At 39.9% G+C, this 23,005-nt stretch overlaps 1 protein-coding gene across 2 annotated transcripts in view; it reads left to right on the top strand.

Moving 5' to 3' along the window:
• Positions 1-6,446: 6,446 nt before the first annotated feature.
• NUDT3 (nudix hydrolase 3) overlaps positions 6,447-23,005 on the top strand; it is a 187,967-nt gene continuing 171,408 nt past the window's right edge. The window contains exon 1 of one of the 2 annotated variants that reach the window (XM_077161528.1): positions 6,447-6,848. In XM_077161528.1, the coding sequence (XP_077017643.1) occupies positions 6,750-6,848 (99 nt within the window). In that variant the 5' untranslated portion in view covers positions 6,447-6,749. The remainder of the gene's footprint in view (positions 6,849-23,005) is intronic. The other variant, XM_077161527.1, reaches the window with a different exon arrangement.

Raw genomic sequence — 23,005 nt, 5'->3', positions numbered from 1 at the left:
TTGGCTTAAAGTTTTCCAAAATATTCCCTTACTACTCTTTTGATGTCTGTAGGACCATAATAATATCCTCTCTTTCATTTCTGATGTTAATAATTTTTCCTCTCCTTTTTCCTTGGTCATTCTTGCTTATCATTTAACAAGTTTACTAATCTTTGAAAATAACAAACTTTTTGCTTTTCCCTATTGTCTGTTTTCTATTTCATTGATTTCCTTGTCAATTTATTCTATTTAATTTGGATTTAATTAACTTGTTTTTTCCCCCTAGCTTCTTAAAGTGGAACCTTAGATCATTAATTTAAATTATTTCTGATATAATCATTTAAAGCTATATATTTCCTTTTATGCACTATTTTAATTGAGCCCCACACATCTTTATATCAAGTAAGTTAGAAATATTTTATAACTTCCCTTGTGATTTCCTCTCTGACTCAGTTTATTTAGAAGTAGATTAATTTACAAATATTTTGGGGCTCTTCTAGATATATTGTTCTTTTCTAATGTAATTTATTTTTTTCCAAGAACATAGTCTGTTAGATTTCAGTCTTTCGAAATTTATTGAGACTTGTTTTATGGCTCAGCATTTGGTCCATCTTGGTGAATATTCCATGTACATTTTAAACAAATGTGTATTCTGCAAATACAAGTTAGGTCAAGATGGTTGCTAATGTTCTTCAGATCTTTGATTTTTGTTGTTGTTGTTGAGTTCTATTAATTATTGGGAGAGGGGTAATAAATTTTCCATCTGAATCATGGATTTGGTTCTGTTTTTACTTAATGTAAAACAGAAGCACTTGTTATTAGGTGCTGGTGTGAGTTGAATAGCGTCCCTCCAAAACTCATGTCCACACAGAACCTCAGAATGTTAGCTTATTTAGAGTAAGGTTCCTTACAGATATAACTAAGGTAGGGTTTGAGATGAAATCATACTGGATTAGGGTGGGCCCTAGATCCAGTGAGTATCTATATAAAAGATAGAAAAGGAGAAGGTACCAGGACACAGGGAAGAAGGCCATGTGAAGAAAGAGGCAGAGGTTGGAGTTATGCCACAAGCCAAGGAACAGAGAGCCACCGGAAGCTGAAAGTGACAAAGAAGGACTTCCCATTAGGGCCTTTGGAGGGAGTGTGGCCCTGCCAACACCTTGGTTTTGGACTTCTGGCTTCCAGGACAGAGGGAATAAATTTCTGTTGTTTTAAGCCCTAAGAAATAAATACAATTGCATACATATTTATAATTGTAGGGTCTACTTGAAATGTCTCTCTTAATCTCTATAATACTCCATTTTTGAAGCAAACAGGAAAGAAGCATGGTCAAGTAAGAGGGACTTTCAGAACCATCCAGTGGTAAATATAATGGAATCAAAGTAGATGGGAGGTATGAGCCAAATTTTGTGACTGGCCAGACATTAACTCCATGGATGGAATGAGGAAGCAAGTTCAGGCCTATTTAAAACCTTTCTTTAGGCCTGCCCTGGGACATGAAATATATTTATTAGGCTTTATCCTATAGGATTTTGGGAGAATTGGACATTTTTAGTAAAATGACATATTTGTTGGGATTAGTTTATTTGATTTAAATATATTACCACCCACTATCACCTATGGAAGAGTAGCCCCGTACACTCCAAGAATGATTTCCTTCATCTCTGTTAAGCACACTAGCTGGCACATATGGGCAGTGAATGAATGAACCATAGACCAGGTATGTTTATGGGAGGTATGGTAGGCAGCTTCTAATACAACACCCAATGATACTTGCCTCTTAGTATTTATGCCTTTGTGTAATCCCCTCCCATATTAAATCAGGGATGATTTATGTGATCAATAGAAGGTTGTGGGACTGATAAAATGTGATTTTCAAGGTTCAGCCCTGGAATCTTGGATTGTTCATTCTCGGGGGAAGCCAGCTACCAAATTATGAGGACACTCAAGTAGCTTTGCGGAAACGGCTCACATGGAAAGGTCCCAAGGCTCCTTGTCAATTTCCAGTCATGTAAGGAAGTGGATCTCTAGCTCCGGTTAAGCCTTCAGATGACTGTAGCCCCAGCCAAGCCAACACCACACTGCAACCTCATAAAAGACTCTAAGCCAGGACTGCTCAACCAAGCCACTCCAGCATTCTTGACCTATGGGACCCATGAGAAATAATAAAGGATTCCGGTTTTAAGCCATTAAGTTCTGGGGAGATTTGTTATGCAGCAATAGGTAACTAATAGCAAAGAAGGTGCTCTAGAGGACTTGATGGGATGTGACAAGGTAGGCCTGGGAGGGGGTGGGAAGCAAGGGAAGCATATTAAGGGACCTGGGTGGGGTAAGAAAACTGAAAACCATTTTCCATATTTTGTTCACCATTTCATCCAGGACTAGCCCTAAGAAGTTACCGCAGATGGTCCTTGAGATGTGGAATCAAGTGAATGTGGTGTGATCCTCATTTAGAAAACAGATTTTGGGTGTGTTGTGTGAGGGTGCTCTTACAGTCGAGTCTCATTCCTGTGATTGGGCTCTACACTAAAAATGCAACCCTGAAAGGGCAATAGCTGTTCTCTCATTTAACACGTTTTTTGGGCTGTGTTTGACGTCAGGCCCTGGGACAACTGCTGATTGAAATAAGCAAGAATAAGTGAGGCAAAGCTCCTGCCTGTAAAAAGTTTGAAATGTGGAGGGAGGCTTGCAAGAAAGCAATTAACAATACTATGTGACAAATAATGTGATAAATCAGGTCAAATCCAGGTCACTAGGAGGTACAAAGGTAGTTGGGAGGACTTCCAGGAAGAGGTAACTTTTTTTTAGTTTTCAAAGTACTTTTCAACAAGTAGTTATAGGACAAATCCCAGAGTTTGTTATGGGCTACCATACAATCCTCTCAGATTTTTCATTCTAGCTGCTCCAGAACACAGGAGGCTAGAAGGAATAATCATTTTTTATCATCACAATTGACTTTGTTCTTCTTTTTTGAGAAAAATAACATATATACAAAAAAGCAAAATTTCAAAGCACAGCACAACAATTAGTTGTAGAACAGATTTCAGAGTTTGACGTGAATTACAGTTCCACAATTTTAAGTTTTTACTTCTAGCTGCTCTAAGATACTGGACACTAAGAGAAGTATCAGTTTAATGATTAAGCAATCATATTCGTTTGTTAAACCCTACCTTCTCTGTATAACTCCACTATCACCTTTGATCTTTCTGTCCCTCTCTTTAGGGGTGTCTGGGCTATGGCCATTCTAACTTTTTCACGTTGGAAGCGGCTGTCAGTAATAGGGGGTAAGGAGATGGAACTAGCTGATGCTCTGGAGAGGCTGGCTCCTCTCGGTGTCAGGACTTACCTGGTCCAGGGACCCATCTGGAGGTTGTAGGTTTCTGCAAACTTCCCTCGTTCAGGGAACTTTGAAGAATTTTATATATTGCCCTAGGTGTTCTTTAGGAATGGCAGGAATGGTTTTGGTTGGGGGTTGGCAAGGTATGACAGGCAGCAATGTCTAACTGAAGCTTGCATAAGAGGGACCTCCAAAGTAGCCTCTAGACGGTATTTAAACTCTCTCAGCCACTGATACTTCATTAGTTACACTTCTTTTCCCACTTTTGGTTAGGATGGCATTGTTGATCCCACGATGCCAGGGCTGGACTCATCCCTGGGAGTCATCTCCCACGCCATCAGGGAGACTTTCCCCCCTGGACGTCATGTCCCACATAGTGGGGAGGGCAATGATTTCACTTGCAGAGTTGGGCTTAGAGAAAGTGAGTCCACATTTGAGCAACAGAAGAGGTCAGGAAGAGGTAACTTTTAAACCAAGTTTTGACAAATAAATATGATTTGGCCTTTTTCTCAGGGGAAGGGAGGGAAGGGACAATGGAATGGGCAATGTCTTAGAAAAAGAGCCCTCTAGACAACAGGGAAAGCATGTTCAAAGACTCGGAAGATTGCCTAGAGGTTCAAGAAAACGCAGATAGTTCAGAATGACAAGAATTTAGGAAATGAGGGAGAGGATGAGTGCGACAGGGGCAAGCTCCTGTAGGGTTTCATATCTCATAGTAGAGTTTGGATTTTATCTTCAAAGTACCTAGGAGCAACTGTAGGGTTTTAATAAGAGGCATGACTTAATCAGATATGCATTTGAGAAGGATTCCTTTTGCTGTAGCAAGAGGATGGGGCTGAAGAGGGCTGAATGGGAGCCAAAAAAAGGCCAAATGGGAGGCCACAGTCCAGGCAAGGGGAAAAGCCCTAATGAAGTAACGGCAGAGGGGAAGGCAGGAAGGGGCTGGGGTTGAGTATGTCAAGAAGGCAGAAGAAATGGAGTTTATCATCAATTGCAGATAGAGTAAGAGATATATCAACAATGACTCCTGTGTTTCTGGCATAGGCAAGTGAGTAGATAACTTATTCTCTGATGCAGATACAGGGAAACAGGCACAGTTTTACATAGTAATCTTATAGGACTTTTGTAGAAATATTTAATTCAAGTAATGTGTTAATAAATCTCCATTTTTATTAATTTAAATCTACTATTTACCCACATTCTTTCAGGAAAGGGCAGGAATCCCTTGGTTAATGTTTCCCAAATGCAGAAAAAGTATTACTAAAGCAAGGAATCTGGAAGTGATCTTGGGAGCTCAGGTAACCAAACAGGCCCTTAAAAACTTGGGAAGAAATTAGAAAACTGAAAACTTCCATTACCTATTCATTCAAATTTATTGAGCGCTTATTTTGGACAAGGCTCTATGCTAAGAAGTGGAAATGTGAAGGTAAATGGCACAGTCCCAGCCCTTAAAGACTACAATCTAATTTGCCTATTACCTTAACTTTGGTGTATTTAAACCTAGAATGTTCTCAGCCTTAAGAACATGGCAGAAGGTACAGTGCAGATCTCTAGCTCCTGAAGCGATTGTGCCCAACTTTTCTGTCAAGGCAACAAGGAGTATGACCCATAAGCATGTTCCTAACCCTAGGCCTCCTTCTGGGAATTTACCCTGATGAACTATCTGAGATTAGAACAAGGATTTATATACAGGGAAGTTCATTGCAGTGGTCCTAATAAAATGACACAAACTAAGCTTCTAACGATGGGGAAAGGGTATTTAAAAACAACAACAAAACTTCTAATGACAGGAGGAGAAACACCAGACAGATCACTACAGAATGTGTTCAAAGATATCTATGATTTAATTTTTTAATGCCCTGTGTATTTTTCAAATTTTGGCAGTTAGCATGAACTATTTCTACACACAGAACTTTCATTTCTTTCTTTCTTTTAACTTAGAGACACAATGGCAGAGAACTCTAGAAAGTTCAACCCAAATGACCAAGAGATTGGGAACTGTGCTGCACAGTGATTGACGATTGACCAAAATTAGCTAAAATTCCAAATCTTATGTGGCACGAGCTGAGTGAAATGTCAGTAATATTAGCTGCACTTTATTGAGTGCCTATCACGGTACCAGATGCCAAGAGGGTTTATAATCCCCCTTGTAAAGAGGGAGAAAATAATGTAATTGAGATTCCAACCTAGTTGTTTGGTTCCAAATCCTTATCTTTTCTGACTCCTAAATACAAACAAATTCAAAAAGGGTTAAGCAATTCACAGATAAATCCTGCCCAGGATTTTGGCCATGTTTGGGTCACCAGCATACTAAGTTTGGTCTGGGCTGTTGAGAACATTCACAGGTCTTACCCCATTTTCCTTCCTCTAAAGCGTTTGGCTGTATGTACATCTTTCCCTGGAGAATGTTTGATATCCACCATATTAAACTCCATCTTTACTGCCAGAACTGATGCTATTTTATGATTTACAGAATGTATATAGGGACACATACATACATATCTTTCTTTCTGGTCCTTCTGTTTACCTTAAGAGGAAGCATTTGCTTTTTGTACCAACGAGGGACTACAGGATATCTGCTCTTTCTAATGGACAACATGCCCCAGCCCATAAGACTTCATGATTTAAGTGCAACGTGCACGTCCCTTCCCAGCCCTCCAACCGCACTCTCGTCACCCCCTGCAGTGCAGTTCCTAATCTCAGGCTTGCCTTCTCTGTTGCTAGACCTTTCCACCCAACCCCCTTCCCCACACACACCCCAGATGGACGGGCAATACCACGGGCCAAGTGGCCTGACCTTGGGCCATCCTTAGCAGCTGGCACGCGGCGTGACCTTGGGCAAGTACGCGCGATTCCCTCTCCGCTAAGCCGCGCGGTTGGACCGTAGGGTCTCCATCCCGACCCGCCCTCAGTTGAGTGGGACGGCCTTGTGTACACACCCCTTTCCACGCCGGCTCTTCCCGCGCGGGCCCCAGCGCCCCCACGCCTACGCTACGTAGCGGCCACCTCGAATCGCGCGGTCCTCTCATTCCAGCCGCTCGTTTACGCCGCGCGGATTGGGAGGGCGCGATTCCTGAACGCGGCCTACGCTGCAAGCGCGTGGTCGATCCGCAAGCCTGCGCGGCCTTACGCTGCTGACGCAGCGCGCCCAACATGGCGGCGCGGTCGTCGTCGGGGGTGGCAGTGGCAGAGGGGGCGGCGGCCGTGGCGGCAGCGGGGACGGCAGCCGTGAGAGCGGTAGCGACGCGGGGCTTGGGCCGAGGGGAATGAAGCGGCCGCGGTGGACTAGCGGCGGAGCCGTGTAGCGAGGAAGAGTTTCCCCCTCCCTGCTTTCCTCGGCCGAGCCGGGAGCGCGCGCGCGCGGCCGTCCGGAGCCGGCTCCCCACCCCTCGACTCCCGCGACCCGCACCGCACCCCCATCCGGGCCCGGAGGATGATGAAGCTCAAGTCGAACCAGACTCGCACCTATGACGGCGACGGCTACAAGAAGCGTGCCGCGTGCCTGTGTTTCCGCAGCGAGAGCGAGGAGGAGGTGAGGCGCCGGGCCGGGAGTCGCGGGGGTCGGGGGCCGCCTGGGGTCCGGCGCGCGGGGAGTGCGGCCGCCCGGGGAGGGTGTGCCCAGGCCGCGGGCAGAGTCGCCCCGCCGGGACTGAATGAAGTTCCGATGGGATTCCTGAGGTGAAGAAGAGGGAGAAGAAAAAAGGGCAGTGGGGTGGAGGGGAAGTGGTTCTGAACGTGGCCATACATGACCGGCCAGGCCGAAGAAGGACTCCAGCCTGCGCCCGGGGGATTTCAGAGCCGACCGGCTGTCACTAGGAAGAATGACCGCGGAGAGGAGGCTGTAGGTTGGGAGGAGTGTGTGGGTTTTGGTCCAGGCCGCCCTGCTTTTAGTCTAGGAAGGGCAACTCCGCTCTTGTCAGCCCAGCACATGTGTGCAGAGATCGCCGTGCACGAGCCACGGGCCGGCTCTTTGTGGCAAAGAAATAGTCAGCTTCATTGGCAGGTTTGGGATTTGCCTAGGTATTATGTGTGTCTGTGAGTCCGGGGGAAGATTTAGGGCATTGTGCAAAAGCCAAAGCTAGCTGTTTACTCTACAGTGCACTGGGTAGCCCGTACGGTGTAGCCTGAGAAGAAAGGATATTTGAAAAAAAAAAAATCTCTGTGAGCCGAAATATTTTCTTTTTGATTTGGAAGGCCAAAAACCATATTTAGGATCTTTGACCTGATATTCCTCCATTGCCCTAAAGGAAGGCCTTTAGGATTAAATTTGCTGGGAGACTAGAAATGCTTAGAATCAGTTTCTTTTTCGCTTAGGATACTTAAAAAGAAAAGAAAAGAAAAGAAAAAATCTGGGCTTCCCAAAGCCGTTTCTGTGGTGATGAAGGGAATTCAGAGAAGGCACATGTTTTGTAAATCCACAAAGAATAGCTGCTTTAGAAATTTATAAGATGCCGGTGGGAACACATTTCTCGTGTATGCATGATGGTAAAATGGCAGTTAAAGTGGAAACAATGAAGGACAGTGAAATTCAATATGTTATATTCTACCATTCAACAGTGGTCTTTGGTGGCAGGGCTGCAGTACAGTACATCGTGTTGAAATGGGAAAAGGAACTTGACCCGTTAGTTATGAATAGAAGCTGTGGTGAAAGGGACAGATGAATTGCCAGGAGTTGCTGTCCAGAGAGATTTAGGAGGAAGTGTGAATTTAAATTATTGCCTGGAAAAAAATGGGTTAGTGAAGCACTAATTGTACTGTTGAGGGTTAGTATGTGTTTCTTTCAGCAAAACAGAAGTGAATGGGATTTGGAAATGGATACTTTGTATCCTAGCATGTATTATAAAAGTCTCCCAAACAGATGCACAGTAATAGGGCTACTAAGCAGGGCTGCCTCTTAAATTATGTAGTGTTTTGGAATACATACTTGAGTAAAATTATTGGTGGTGATTACTTCTCAATAAGCATTGTTCTTTTCATTATCATATTCATATTATGGGAAATCAGATGGGATCGCAGGTTAACTGGAGGAAAAAAATAATTGGCATAATAACAGGTGTTACTACAGTATTATGGTTAAGTTTGAACACCCCAGTTATAAGGCGAAGAGTGTATAACTTAGTTGTATGAACAATGCTAGACTGTTAATAAAAATCATACTAGAAATTGACAACATGGTGAGTATTTTAGACGAATTAGACATCTTTTATAGATGATAAAGTAATGAAGAGTTGATTCTCCATTTTCTGTTGAAGTTTTATTATGTACTGACCTTTTTTTTTTAAATTGTGGTAGCATATATACAACATAGCATTTCCTATTTTAACCACTTTTGAGTACTGCCATTTAGCAGCATTAGTGTTTGTCCAGTGCTTACTTGCATGTTTAGGCTACCCACTGCCTTGTGCAAATCAGACCAGGCCTGGGACTTGCCTTTTAGGATCATGCATTTTTAAACTGTTAAAAGAAGTTTCTTTAATGGATTAAGAAACAGTTGAATGATTATCAAGTTTCCTCTATTGAATTTGCTTTTGAACATTGGTTAATGAGCAGAAGATTCATGCAAATCTTTAATTACAGATTCAGTGAGTATTGCTGCTAAAGCCTGGAAAGAACAAGAAAAGTAGTGAAATGGACCCATTTTAGACTTGTTCCATTCAATTAAACAAGTATGTTGTAAGAGCCCTCTTTGAGTGCACCTTTCTGTCACACAGGATTTAAAGATAAACATCCCTCCCTGCCCCCAAATTGAGTAATTTTAGATGAATTTCTTAATTGGCAGGGATTTTGGACCTCAAGGCAATCTCTAGGGCGCTGTTCAACTCTTAGATTATGTAAATGTGTTGGGAAGGGAAGTAATTTGTTAATGCCAGAAGAATTTTTATGTTCTCATTAAAAGTGCCAGAAACTGGTAGTATTAGCTGCCACACACTGTGGGAATGTAAAATTCCTACTTGATAGAACATTCAGCCTAATTTTATTTTTTAATGGTCACTAATAGTTTTAATCAAGATAGAACAGTTTACAGATATTATTAGTTTTAACAGTAGTGTAAGTATAAATTTAATCATTCTCAGGAGTATACATAACAATGTGAAGAAAGAGAGATGAAATGTTTCGAGGTAATAGATAATGAATCAGATTGTCTAGCATTCTGTTATTTCAACCTCAGAAAATTTTATTTATGGGCCAACAGTGATAGGAGCTGAAATACTGATCTAAGTTGGAATGTGTGAACATATTTAGGAAACATTTACTGTGCTCTCACTGAGTGCCAGGTTCTGTGATACAGTGATGGAGAATATCAACCTGTAGAAAGCTGACTGTCTAGTGGGAAAGATAGAGGAACAAACAGACCCAACAATATAATGAAAAGGAGTTCCTTTTCCTCCTAATTTCTGGCGTTTTCTTCGATTGATAAGAGTTACAGCAGGAAAATTTCCTCAATTAAAAATTCTATGAATTGTTATTGACATTTTACTAAATTAAAATCTTTAAGTCTTGAATATTTATGATAATATATTCATTACAGTATTTTGAACTTGACCTCCAGTAGGCAGTCTTTCCAACCACCTCCCCTTTAACCATCTTCACACACTGAATGGCTTCCTGTTACTTAGCAAGCAGCTAGGATCTGGTATACCCCTACCATGTGACTTTCCTACATTTGAATTGTTTGTGTACCAGGGGTCACTTGTATTTATGCCTTATCTGTTTATGTTCACTGTACTTGTTATTGAAATTATGCAGTTTAAGTAAATATTACATAAGCGTGTGAAATTTGAGCACAAAAAGAAAGGTTTTATGAAAAGTATTTTGTATGTTTTGGAAAGACTCGATAAATGCAAGTCACTAAAATAAATGACTGCTAAATTTTATGGATAAGCAAACTGAAAAAGATTGGGGAGGGAATCTTAAAAGCCTAAAAGTATTCAGCACATAGATTATTTTATGAATGCCTTCAGATTTTTGTTCTTTATAGAAATTAAAGCTGGAAAAAATAGGTCATACATTGTGGGTATGGTATATGAAAGAAAGACAGCTTTCACTTCGTCAGATAGACCCATACTCAAGTCAAGATCTTGACCCTACAAATGAAGATTAACGAATAAATATACATTTATATTTTTTGTCTGCCATAGCTACCATTTGATATTTGATTGTAAAGAGAATGAAGACTGAAATTTATTTCTTGATTAAGAGTAATTGACCTGAATTGGGTAATACGATATTCATTTTTGGTCATATTTAACTTTGGCCCTCCTAAGCACTTCCAGTTAGATATTCCTTCCTCATTCCTTTTCTTTTTTGGGGCCTTTGTTATGATAAGAAGTGGGAGAGTATGGACTTGCCTCATAGTCTCTATACACTCGGCAGGGGGTGGGGGTGTTGGGCAGGAGCTGTAACAGGAATTTTAAACAGTTGTAATATCTACGAGTATGAAATAGTTTCTTAGGCCAGTGGTACAGAATACACACCAAATGACGTTACAGTGTCTGGGAAAGTTAAAGCTGCTCCTAAACAGCCTGTTTTTACTCAGCTAAACAAACATAGTACTAATAGGATCATGTCAGTTAGATTTCCCTGCTTTTAAAAAGAAAGTATGAAACTTCCCTTAAGGGATTTAGGTTTATTTGTTTAGTTTTTCTGCCAGGAGCCCTACATCCCTTGGCAAGGGGGAACTGCTTCCCATATTCGCAAATCCTTCAGCTCACCAAGAAGGATGGGCAAATGATTGACATTGAAGATCCTCAGTTGGTAGAGACTCTGGTGCTCTGAGTGTTTGTCAGTAAAATGCCCCAGAGGAGCAGGTGAAAGGATGTCACTGCAGGCCACATCTTCCAGCAGGCTCTAGAGAGGAGAGTAAGGCACAAGTGACAGTCCCAGAAGAGATAACCATGACAAAGGGCTTCCAGTATATCCCAGGCTGATTTTTGTAACATTATCTTGCTCATGGTCCAAAATTACACTCTAAGAACACAGTGGGTGCATTGATCCAGTCATTTTACCAGACATTTCTGTTCTTCATTTCTCTAAATCTTTCCTGGAGGCTTTTTTTTCCTTCTCTGTCCCTTCTGCCTGCCTCCTACCAGTCACTTAGTCATTTCTCCCATTACCTTCTTTAATGCCTGTTTCCTGAGATGTGAATTTTGGTATGAAGGTATACTGTAATCTCCGTTCTTCTCTTCCATTCCTTGCTCTAATACTACTTTTTGCTTTTGGATGATTTTCATTCCTCAATAGAAATAATGTTGTTTATCTGTGGTGTGTGTAAAAGTCTTTCTTCATAGTCTAGTATAAGAAGGAGGAGCCCTGTTCAAGAATACATTTGTTTATTCATTCCTTTAGCTCACCTTTTTTTGAGAGTCCTTCTTCAGACTACTTTGTACAAGATCTTGGAAATACACAGATAAAGTTGTGGTCCCTCATGAGCCAGCCTCACCACCTGCCGTATGCACACGTCCATCCCATCTTGTCTACTCGGTAACCTCACTCTTACAGTTGTCCCATCTCTCCTGTACTATCACTTTTCATTCTCTGTCATCCCCGGGGCAAATGGGCTATAATATCTCACATTTAAAAAAAAGAAAAAATGCATTGTGCCAGTTTGTGAGTATTCTGTATCCCAGAAAAGTCCTGTTTTAATCCTGATCCAGTCTTGTGGGGGCATCCATTTCTTTTAATCCTAATTCAGTATCATAGGGCAGAAGCTTTTGATTAGATTGTCTCCATGAAGGTGTGACATATCCAGTTGTGGGTGTGACCTTTTATTAGATGGAAATGTGGCTCCTGCCATTCCAGGTGGGTAATGATTAGTTTAGTGGAATCCTTTAAAAGGAAACATTTTGGAGAGAGCTCAGAATGGAGCTGATGCAAATACTGACACTTGGAGAACAGAGCTGACAGGCAGATCAGTTGCAGACTCTTGGAGGGCGGTTTCTTCAGAGCTGATAAAGCCGATGCATTTGGAGATGCGGGGCCCAGCAGATGTCACCATGTGCCTTTCCATGAGATGCCAAGCAGGCCAGAACCCAGAGTTGTGTCCTGAAGGTACTAATTCAAGGCCCATAGATGCCAAGTGAGGAACTCCCACAGGAAATAGAGGCTGAAAGCAACAGAGCCTGGGAGCAAGGGACCAGTAGTTGCCAGTCACGTGCTGTTACAGCTCGAAATTATTTGTTGAATGAATGAGTGAATGAATGAATATATAGGCTCTGCTTTCAAGAAGCTTAAAGTTTGATAGAGAAACTGATAGCAACCAAAACACATGATGCTAATGTCTACCCACAAAGCTTTGATACCTGTTTCAGAGATTCAGGAATGTCTTCTGTCTCTTACAGGGTATCTGATAATCTTGAGTATCCACCCATGGGCAGTATATGTGCATTTAAGTTGTAAATCTTTTCTGAATCTTTTAGATAGTTATGTGATAGGATGCTTAAGGTTTTTATTTCAGATTTTGAACTTGAGTTTATGCCATCTCGCAGGATTTGTGTTAGGTGATAAATATAATGTAATGATTCCCAACCTGAGTGGTGCCGTACCTGAGGGCAAAGGATTTCCACTTTGCTGGTAGCCTGGCACCTTTTATTAATAAATAAATAAAGATGTAACACACCATGATCAAGTGGTAGATAGTGGTTTATTTATTTATTTGTTTTAAGAACAAATGATGTTGACAGGAAAATGTTATGACCACCCCATCCATCTCTAACTTAAATATTCTTATATTAGCTATCTTTAGAATCTAGATTTGATGTACATTATTGGCTACAAACAGCTTTCAGCATCATTTTGTTCTTTATTTAAGTCGAGGTGAAAGAAACATGATGTAAAATACTGAATCTTGAAGTATTTGACTTATGGTGATTAATACATGAAATGGAGAACAAAGGAACCATTGTAGGCAAAGGAAAAGATAATACGTAGATAAAAGAAGAGTAAAGAGTTGAATTTGCAAGCAAAGTCCTCAAACAAAATTTAGTGAAACATGTACATCTTAAGTGAATATCCTTAATAAAATCCTCTCAACACTCAAGAAAGCTTCCTGTGCGCACTGTGAGAATTTCTACCCTAAAGTAATGTGGAAGCTACAGTCCGCAGTCTTTTTCTAGCCTTCCTGAAGCCATTGCTTCCTAAACCTGTGAATAGGGAAAAGTCTTAGTTCTTCCATTCATTCATTCATTCCTCACACTTATATTGGAGGGAATTTCTGAGCCCCAGTTGTTTGCACTGCATTTGTTTGCTAATTCATTCATTCAGTTTTTCAGGGGCTGGGCACTCTTCTGGGTCCCATTGAACAAGGCAGGCTCAGCCTTCACATTGCTTGCAGTCCAGCAGTGGAGCTAGATAACTAAGCCATCAACTTCATTAAAGTATGATATTTGAAGTAAATATCTTAAAATAAGGTAGTTAAATGATTCTTGGTTCCATCTTGTAAAACGATTTTTGTGTTAGCAAAGGTACCAGACTGGGCAGAATACATTTTGATGGTGGACCCTATTCATAGAAGCATGTCACTGTAAGTGGTCCACCATCTTTCCTTCTCCTTCCCTCATATCATCATTGATGCAGCATCTACCATTCAAATTAGGCAGGTGCCCAAGCCTGGTAGAAGAAAGAGAAAACCAGCAAAGTCCTGTATAATTTAACTTGGTTTTTATTTTATGATGTTAGTACTGTATATCATTAAAAAGTAGTACTTTATTACTTCTCTAAGAAATTATTTTAAATGTATAAAAGAAAACTGATTTAACAACTTGCCTATTTGAAATAATCTCTTTGGATCATTTTTATAATAAACCTTTATTTTTTTAACTAGAAATACAGTGCTGTGGGAGAAAGTTGAGGGGAGATGAATTCTTTTTGGTTTGGTCATGTGTATGACTGGGAAGAATCTGGCAGAGGACTTGATCAGTGGGTCTGAGAGGAGGGTGTGCTACAGCTGGCTTCGGCAGAAGAGTCCAAGGGCATCATCATTGGTAGAGGCAGTGATTCCTCTGGAGAAGGGGTGGCTGTGATGTGGGATGCAGAGTATATGGAACAATTGATTCTTCTGGCACAAAATCAGAAAGTATAGAATAATGTTTCTGGAGAGTTGTGTGAATTATTATGCAACTGGGTGTGTGTTTGGGGAGAGAAATAAATGTTATTTCTGGGGTCTCTGGCCAATCCCTCCTTCCTAAAAGCACCCCTCTTTCTTTATTGGAGAGGAAGGAGGGTCCACTGTTCACCCCTGAAACCCATTGGCTATTGTGCTTACTGCCCTTTCTGGTGTGGCCCAGGTGGTTAGAGTTCTAAGGCTCTACTAGTTATACAACTGAGGGATTAGAGTCTGGGTTTTCAGTGCAGAGTGGAGGTGCACAGTAGTCGTGTGCTGATCAGGTATATACTATAGCCATAGGCTGTGGCTTTTGCTGCCAGCCCTGGGATGCCTATGGTTTTGGGCCCATTTTACAAGCCTAGTCTTCCAGTTTTTACCACTCCAATTTTCTGTGGCTTTAATATTTCTTCCTGTGAATTCCTTTTAGCTTCATGCAGCCAGACATGGTTTCTGTTGCTTGCAGCAAAAAACCCTGTCTGATATATACCAGCTGGATAGTCTTTAAGGTAACCTTAAAAACCAGAAGAAGTGTATGTATGTGTTGAGTCAGTATATTTTTTTGTATGTTGGAAAGCTTCTTCATTTTATTTATTAAGCAGGTTTTACCATTTTTTCATTTATTATTGTAAAGATTTCTTCATACTAAAGCTTTTAAAATTGATTTTAAATGCCCCCCAAATAATTTATTCATATAAGAATAAATGTAGCTGACTCCCATACTTTTATGAAATGCTTACCATCAATTCATGCCCTCCTTCATATACTTTGTACTTATTGTTTCTCTTTTTAGAATTATCCTACAGAATATTGAGAACGTGTGTGAATTTTTATTGTGGTGTCATGACTAGATAAAAATGAATTTTTAAAAATTCAAGTTATGAAAACTGTAGGATGCTTCTTAAAATACACATCTTGTAGGCGCCAAGTTCTATCTTGGTTAAAAAGATTTCTTGAGTCCTTACTTTAATTTATGTAAAGCCCTCTTCTCGGTACAGTGATGACATAAAAACTGTGGATATGTTCTTTGCTGTCTGACAAGAATGCTTTTCTAAATTGATAAATTAATTAAATTACCTGTAACGTTTTCATTACAGTTGAACAAGTGGCTGTTGTGTGTCTCGTGGTGTGTGGGGTCAGATAGAAAAACTGAAGAGGCAGGACTTGTACATGGAGCAATTAGAAAAAAAATGTGAAAGAGATTGTGCATTGGTGGTACCTCATGTTGAAAGCAAAATACTGACGTTGTTAGTCGTGAGCTTTAAGAAATGGATAGGGGGTGGGCCACGGTGGCTCAGTGGCAGAGTTCTTGCCTGCCATGCTGGAGACCCAGGTTCCTGCTCATGTGAGAAAAAAAAGAGATAGGTAGGATTTAGAGAGTTAGGAAGAGGAGGTAGGGTATGGTACGAAAAAGGGACCCAGCATGAGGGTGGCAATGAACTTGTTGCATGTCAGAGATTGAGTGCATGAGCCTCCCTGTGTTGGGGCCAGTGGTGTGGCAGGGCAAGAGATGGGAAATTGGAGGGTATAGAGCCTTTTTTATTTTTTTAATATTTTTATTGATAAATCATCACACGTGTATAGTCCATCCACAGTATACAATCAGTGGCTCACACTATCATCACATAAATGTGTGTTTATCACCATGTTCATTTTTAGAACATTTGCATCACTCTAGAAAAAGAAAGAAAAAGAAAAACTCATGCATCCCATACCCCTACCCCACTCTCTCATTGACTACTACATTGCAGTCTACCCATTTTTTTTACCCCTTATCCCCCACTATTATTTATTTTTCCTTATTTTTTTTACTCATCTGTCCAACCCTTGATAAAAGGAGCATTAGACACAAGGATTTCACAATCACATGGGCACATTGTAAAAGCTATATAGTTATACATTGTCTTCAACAATCAAGGCTACTGGAACACAGTTCAGCAATTTCAGGTACTTCCCTCTAACCACTCCAATATGCCATAAATTAAAAAGAGTTTTATATATATAATACCTGAGAATAACTTTCAAGATAGCCTCTCAATTCTGTTTGAAATCTCTTGGCCACTAAAGCTTTATTTTGTCTCATTTCTCTCTTCCCCTTTCTGGTCAAGAAGGCTTTCTCAGTGCCGTGATGCTGGGTCCCAGCTCATCCCGGGAGTTCTGTCCCACATTGCCAGGGAGATTTACACCCCTGGGAGTCATGTCCCACGTAGAGGGGAGGGCAGTGAATTCACCTGCTGAGTCGTCTTGGACAGAGAGGCAACATCTGAGCAACAAAAGAGTTCTCTGGGGGTGACTCTTAGGCATAAGTATAAGTAGGCTTAGCTTCTTCTTTGCAGGAGTAAGTTTCATAGAGTCAAACCCTAAGATTGAGAGCTCAGCCTGTTGAATTGGCTGTCTTCACTGCTTGCGAGAATATCAGAAATTTCCCAGTTGGGGAAGTTTAACATTTCCTCCTTTCTCCCCAGTCCCGCATGGGGAACTTTTCCCCATGGAAAGTTTGCAAATACTTTTTTATTCTCTGCCCATATTATTCTGGGATATATCAGGGCATCTTATTAACCTGTAAAAACCAACAAGATCTCATGTACTATTCAAGATTCCGTGTAATTATGGTGTTCAAATAAATTGTCCATACAAGTTAAGTTAGGAAATGTACTACCCAGAATATAGATTTTGCACCAAATAATTATCTCTCCTTTTGGTCTCACACAGAAGTTGACGTTTTAATATATGAACCATATCATCCTTTACCCTGTTTTCTGATCTACCCCAGTCCTATCCAGATCAGCTTCATTCATATTTCTGGTCGAAGCTGATTACTTTTTCATCTTATTAAACAATTGCTGTGAAGGTATAGAGCCTTGATTGAAAGGGCAAGGAGTTTGAGTTTTATCCCATGGTGGGAAACATGCTTATCCTTCATCAGGTTGTGAAAAAGCATGTATAACAATGGAATGTGGAATGAACTGGGTGGGATTTTCACTAGAGGCAGAGGAAGAGAGGTCTGTTATAGATATGGAAGTCATGATAGGGGAATAGAGTGAAGGAATGAATTAAAAGATGTTGCAATCAAAGAAGTGGACAAATTTGGTGGTAAGTGTTATGTTAAAAGTGAAGTGGCTTGCTATTGAAAGTGCCTTAAATTTTTTAATTGGAGTTGTAGGACTAGAGGTTGAATGAGATATCAGGATTATAGATACAGTTTTGTATCAACTCAATTGTAATCTGAATAGGAGGAGTAGAAGGTCAGTAAAAGAAAAAGTGCACATAGGTAAAAGTTGAGGGCCGGGCCTTAGCTTAGGGCACCATGGCATTCAAAGTGGTAGTGGGAGAAGAACATTTCAAAAAGGAATGGTAGGGATTGTGTGAAGATGGTGGAGTAGAAAGCTCTAGGACTCAGTCTCTCTACCAAAACAACTGTTGAATTGGCAGGAATCCTTTTAAATCAACCCTTTTGAAGCTCTGGACTCTAGTAGGATACTATGCAGCATCCAGGGAAGACCTGGCTGGAGTGGTTGGTAAGTTGCAGTAAATATCGGTAAATTTCATCCTTCATGTAACTGTTACCATCCCTCAACCAAATTGCAGGCAGCCCAGACTCCTGATGGGGCTTTCTGGTGTCAGGGTAGGCTATAAGCACATAGTCCTCCAAATTGGGGGCCGGGGTGGTGGGTACTGGTGGTCTGATCACTTGTCTCTTCTTTTGATCAGTTGCTTCAGCTCTCCTGCTTTGAGGGCAGCCATTGTTCCAAGCCCTCTCAGGCAATAAATGGCAGAGGTGTCGTAAAGAGGCGGTACCTTCTATCTACCCCCCACCCCTATCCACCCACCCCACTGCCTTATCTCTTTGCATTCCCAGTTTGGGAGTAAAAATAGTTTGGAGATGTCACAAATAGATAGCTTCAATTCTTAACAACAATAAAACAACAATAAAAACCCTAGCAATCCCAGAGGAATGGGAGAACTACATTTCTAGAGTTATAACAACTCTAAATGTACAGTTCTCAACAAAAAGTGCAAAACACATAAAGAAACAGGAAAATATGGTCCTTTTACAGGAAAAAAAGAATTTGCCAGAAACCATCCTGAGAAAGTTCATACATAAAGCCAAAGACTTTAAATCATGTTCAATGGATAAAGGAATCCATATACAAAAACTAAATGAAATTAGGAGAAATGTTTTCTGAACGAAATAGAGAGAAATTACATAAAAGAACCAACCAGAAATTTTGGAACTGGAAAGTACAGTAATTGAAATGAAAACTCATCAGATGGATTCAGCAGTAGATTTGAACAGGCAGAAGAAAGGATCAGCGATCTTGAAGACAAGATGATTGAAATTATCCAGTGTTAAGAGCAGAAAGAAAAAATAATGAAGTTAAGTATATAGAGCCTGAGGGACCAATGTATGAACATATGCATTATTGGAGTACAAGAAGGATAAAGCAGACAGAAAGGGGCAGAAAAAGTGTTTGAAGAAGAAATAGCTGAAAACTTCCCCAATTTGATGAAAGACATGAATATGTACCTACAGGAAGCTCAACAAATTCCAATCAGGATATTTAAGATCTTAAGAGATCTATTCCACATCATAGCAAAGTTGTGAAAATCTAGAGACAAAGAGAGAATTTGGAAAGTAGCAGGAGAACAGCTACTTGTCACATGCAAGGGATTCCCAATAAGATTAATAATGGATTTCTGTCAGAAACCCATGAGGCCAGAAGGCAGTGGGATGGCATATTTAAAGTCCTTAAAGGAAAAAAAAAAACAAACAAAAAACCTGTTAACCAAGAATTCTATATCCAGCAAAATTATCTTTCAAAAATGAGGGAGAAATTAAGACATTTGCAGATAAACAAAAGCTGAGAGAATTCATTACCAGAAGACCAGCCCTAATAAATGCTCAAGGGAATCCTTCAGGCCGAGGTAAAAGGACACTAGGCAGTAGCTGTAAGCAAAAAAAAAAGAAATAAAGAACATTGGTAAAGGTAACAACATAAATATCAAATCCTGTATTATTGTAGTTTTGGTTTGTAACAGCTTTTTCTCCCTATATGACTTTACAGGCAAATGTGTAAAATAGCATTTTAAATCTGTGTTAATAGTATATACTGTATAAAGTTGTAATCTGAGACAATAACATATAAAAGGGATGGGGCAGATATATAGGTGTAGAGGAATTGTTTACTACTATATTTAGAATACTAGTTGAACTAGGTTGTTATTGGTTTAAAATATTAATTGTAATTATAAAGGTAACCACTAAGAAAATAAAAATAGAGAAAAGGAAAGAAGGGGGTCAAAATGGTGCTCTAAAAAGTAACTTAATACCAAAAAAAAAAAAAAAGACTAATGAAGTAATCACGGAACAGAAAACATGCAAGACACACAGAAAGCAAATAGTTATATGGCAGAAGTAAATCTAAGTTATTACTGTAAATATCAGTGAATTAAATGCCTCTATTAAAAGGCAGAGATTGGATTAAAAAGCGTGATCCATCTCTATGCTTTTGTTTATAAAAAATCTTTTTCATTTTAGGTACAAAAACACAAAGCAGTTGAAAGTTAAAAAAAATAGGAAAAGGTTTCATGCAATTATTGAAAGAGAAGTTTGACAAAAATAGGCTTTAAGTTAAAAAAAAAGATTACAAGAGACAAAGAAGAATATTGTATTGATAAAAGGTTTGGTACAGCAAGCATATATAATGATTATAAACATGTCTCCCACAACAGAGCCCCAAAATATATGAAGAAAATTGGCAGAATTGAAGGGAGAAATAGTTCTACAGTAATAGTCAGAAACTTCAATAGACCTATTTCAATAATTGGCAGAATATCTAAGCAGAAGACCCATAAGGAAATAGAAGACTTGAACAATACTATTAACCAGTTAAACCTAATGGACATATATGGAACACGTCACCCAACAACAGCAGAATATTCTTCTTTTCAAATGCACGTGGAACATGTCCGAGGATAAACTACATGTTAGGCCACAAATCAAATCTTAATACATTTAAGAATATTGAAATCATTCAAAATATCTTCTCATATCACAATGGGATAAAGCTAGAAATCAATAACAAAAGATAAACTGGAATATTTACATATGTGTAGAAATTAAGCAACACACTATTAAACAACCAGAAGGTCAAAGAAAATATCACAAAGAAATTAGGAAATATCTTGAGATGAACGAAAATGAAACCACAACGTACCAAAATTTATGGGATGCAGCAGAGGCAGTGTTCGGCAGGAAGTTTATAACTCTAAATGCCTACATTAAAATAGGGAGAAAGATCACAAATCAATCATGTAACTTCATACCTAAAGAAACTAGAACAAGAAAAGCAAGCTAAACCCAAAGTCAGTAGAAAGGGGGAGATGCTAAAGATTAAAGCAGAGATGAAATGAACTAAAGAATAGAAAAACAATAGAATCAACAAAGCCAAAAGTCGTTTTTTTTTTTTTTTGAGAAGATTAATAAAGTCTACAGACCTTTAGCCAGAAGACAAAGAAAAAGAGAGGACACAAATAACTAAAATCAGGATTGAAAGTGGGGACATTACTACTGACCTTACAGAAATACAAAGAACTATAAGAGGGGACTGAATAATTATATGCCAACAAGTTAGAAAGCCTATATGAAATACATTCCTAGAAACATACAATTTACCTATTCAGACGCAAAAAGAAATAGAAAAATCACAGACCTATAACAAGTAAATATATTGAATCTTTAATTAGGAGCCCCCAACAAAGAAAAATTCATGACCAGATGGTTTCACTGCTGAAATCTACCAAAATTTAAAGATTTAACACCAATCCTTTTCAAACTTTTCCAAAAAATACAAGAGGAGGTATTATATCCTAACTCTTTCTATGAGGCCAGCATTCCCCTGATACCAAAGCCAGATATAGACAGCTCAAGAAAAGAAAATTACAGATCAGCATCTTTTATGAATATGGAAGCACAGAACCTCAGCAAGCACTAATAAACTGACTCCAGTAGTATATTAACAGGATTATAAACCATGACTAGTTGTGATTTATTCCAGGAATACAAGGATGATTCAACATAAGAAAATCACTTAATTCACTACATTAAAAATTGAAGGGGGGGAAAAACATGTCATCTTAATTGATGCAAAAATTTTTTTTGACAAAATCCAACATCCTTTCGTGATAAAAACACTCAGAAAACTAGGACTAGAAGAGAATTTTCGCAACATAATAGTGACATTTATGAAAAAAATAACAGCAAATATACCCAGTAGTGAAAGACGGTCCCCCTAAGATCAAGAACAAGATAAGAATGCCTGCTGTCACCACTGGTATTCAATCAACATTGTCCTAGAATTTCTAGCCACAGCAATCAGTAAAAGAAAGGAATAAAAGGCATCCAGATTAGAAAGGAAGAAGTCAAATTATCCCTAATTGTTGATGCATGATCCTATATATAAAAATTACCAAACTCACAAGAAAGCCCCTAGAATAAAGGACTTCAGCAAGTTGCAGGATACAAAATAAACACACAGAAGTCAGTTGGTGTGTATACGCTGGTAATGAACGATCTAAGAAGTAAATCAGGAAAAGATTTCCATTTACAATAGCATCTAAAATAATAAAATATCTTGGAATAAGTTTAACCAAGAAGTTAAAAAGTTTGTGCTCTGTCTTCTAGTTGCCCTTTCATGGCTTCTCCTGGCTAAATGCCACCACCTGGCTCCCACCATCCCAGCACCTGTCACTCCTGATGGCTCCATGGCGGCATCTCCTGCTGTCATCCCAGGGTAACAAAAGACCCTCTGTTTGCTTTCGGGTGACAGAAGACCCTCTGCTTGCTTTCCTGTGGCCACCATAATAAAGCACCACAAACTGGGGGGTTAAAACTACAGAAATGTATCATCTCTTGGTTCTGGAGGCTGGAAGTCCAAACTCAAGTTTCCATCTGAAACCTGTCTGGGAGAATCCTTTCCAGTCTCTGGTGTTTGCCAGCAACCCTTGGCCTTCGTTGGCTAGTAGCTGCAGCACTTCCGTCGGTGCCTCTGGGATCACGTGTCATCGTCCCCTCTCGTGTCTGTCTTTCTGCGTCCACATTTTCTTCTTGTCAGCACCTTGTCATACTGGATCAGAGCCCACGCTAACCCAGGTGGCATCATCTGAACCAACCCCATCTTCAAGACCCTATATCAAAATAGGGCCAGTCATGGGCCCGGGACGAGGACTAACCATGCCTTTCAGATGCGGTTCATCCCAGGACAGCCATCAACGGCTTCTCCTGGGCCAGTGCTCCCCGTGCTGGTCCCTCCTTGTTACCTGAGTAAAGAGAGGGTCCTCTCGGCAACTCTGGAGAACTGGGTCAAGTGGCAACTCCTCTGGACTCACATAATAAATGCATTCTAACACCCCTCTTCCCAGAACTTTCAGATCCCAACCTCAAAACTTTTCCAGATGCAGACGGACAATCAGCCCATGAGAAGATGCTCCACATCATTAGTCGTTAGGGAATTCAAATCCAACCCACGATGAGATACCACTCCACACCCATTTAGGATAGTTATCATGTGAATAGATAGGAGCCCTTGTAC

The sequence above is a fragment of the Tamandua tetradactyla genome, chromosome 5 (assembly GCF_023851605.1).
Source record: "Tamandua tetradactyla isolate mTamTet1 chromosome 5, mTamTet1.pri, whole genome shotgun sequence".
NCBI lineage: Eukaryota > Metazoa > Chordata > Mammalia > Pilosa > Myrmecophagidae > Tamandua > Tamandua tetradactyla.
This window is presented reverse-complemented; position numbering and strand designations above follow the sequence as displayed.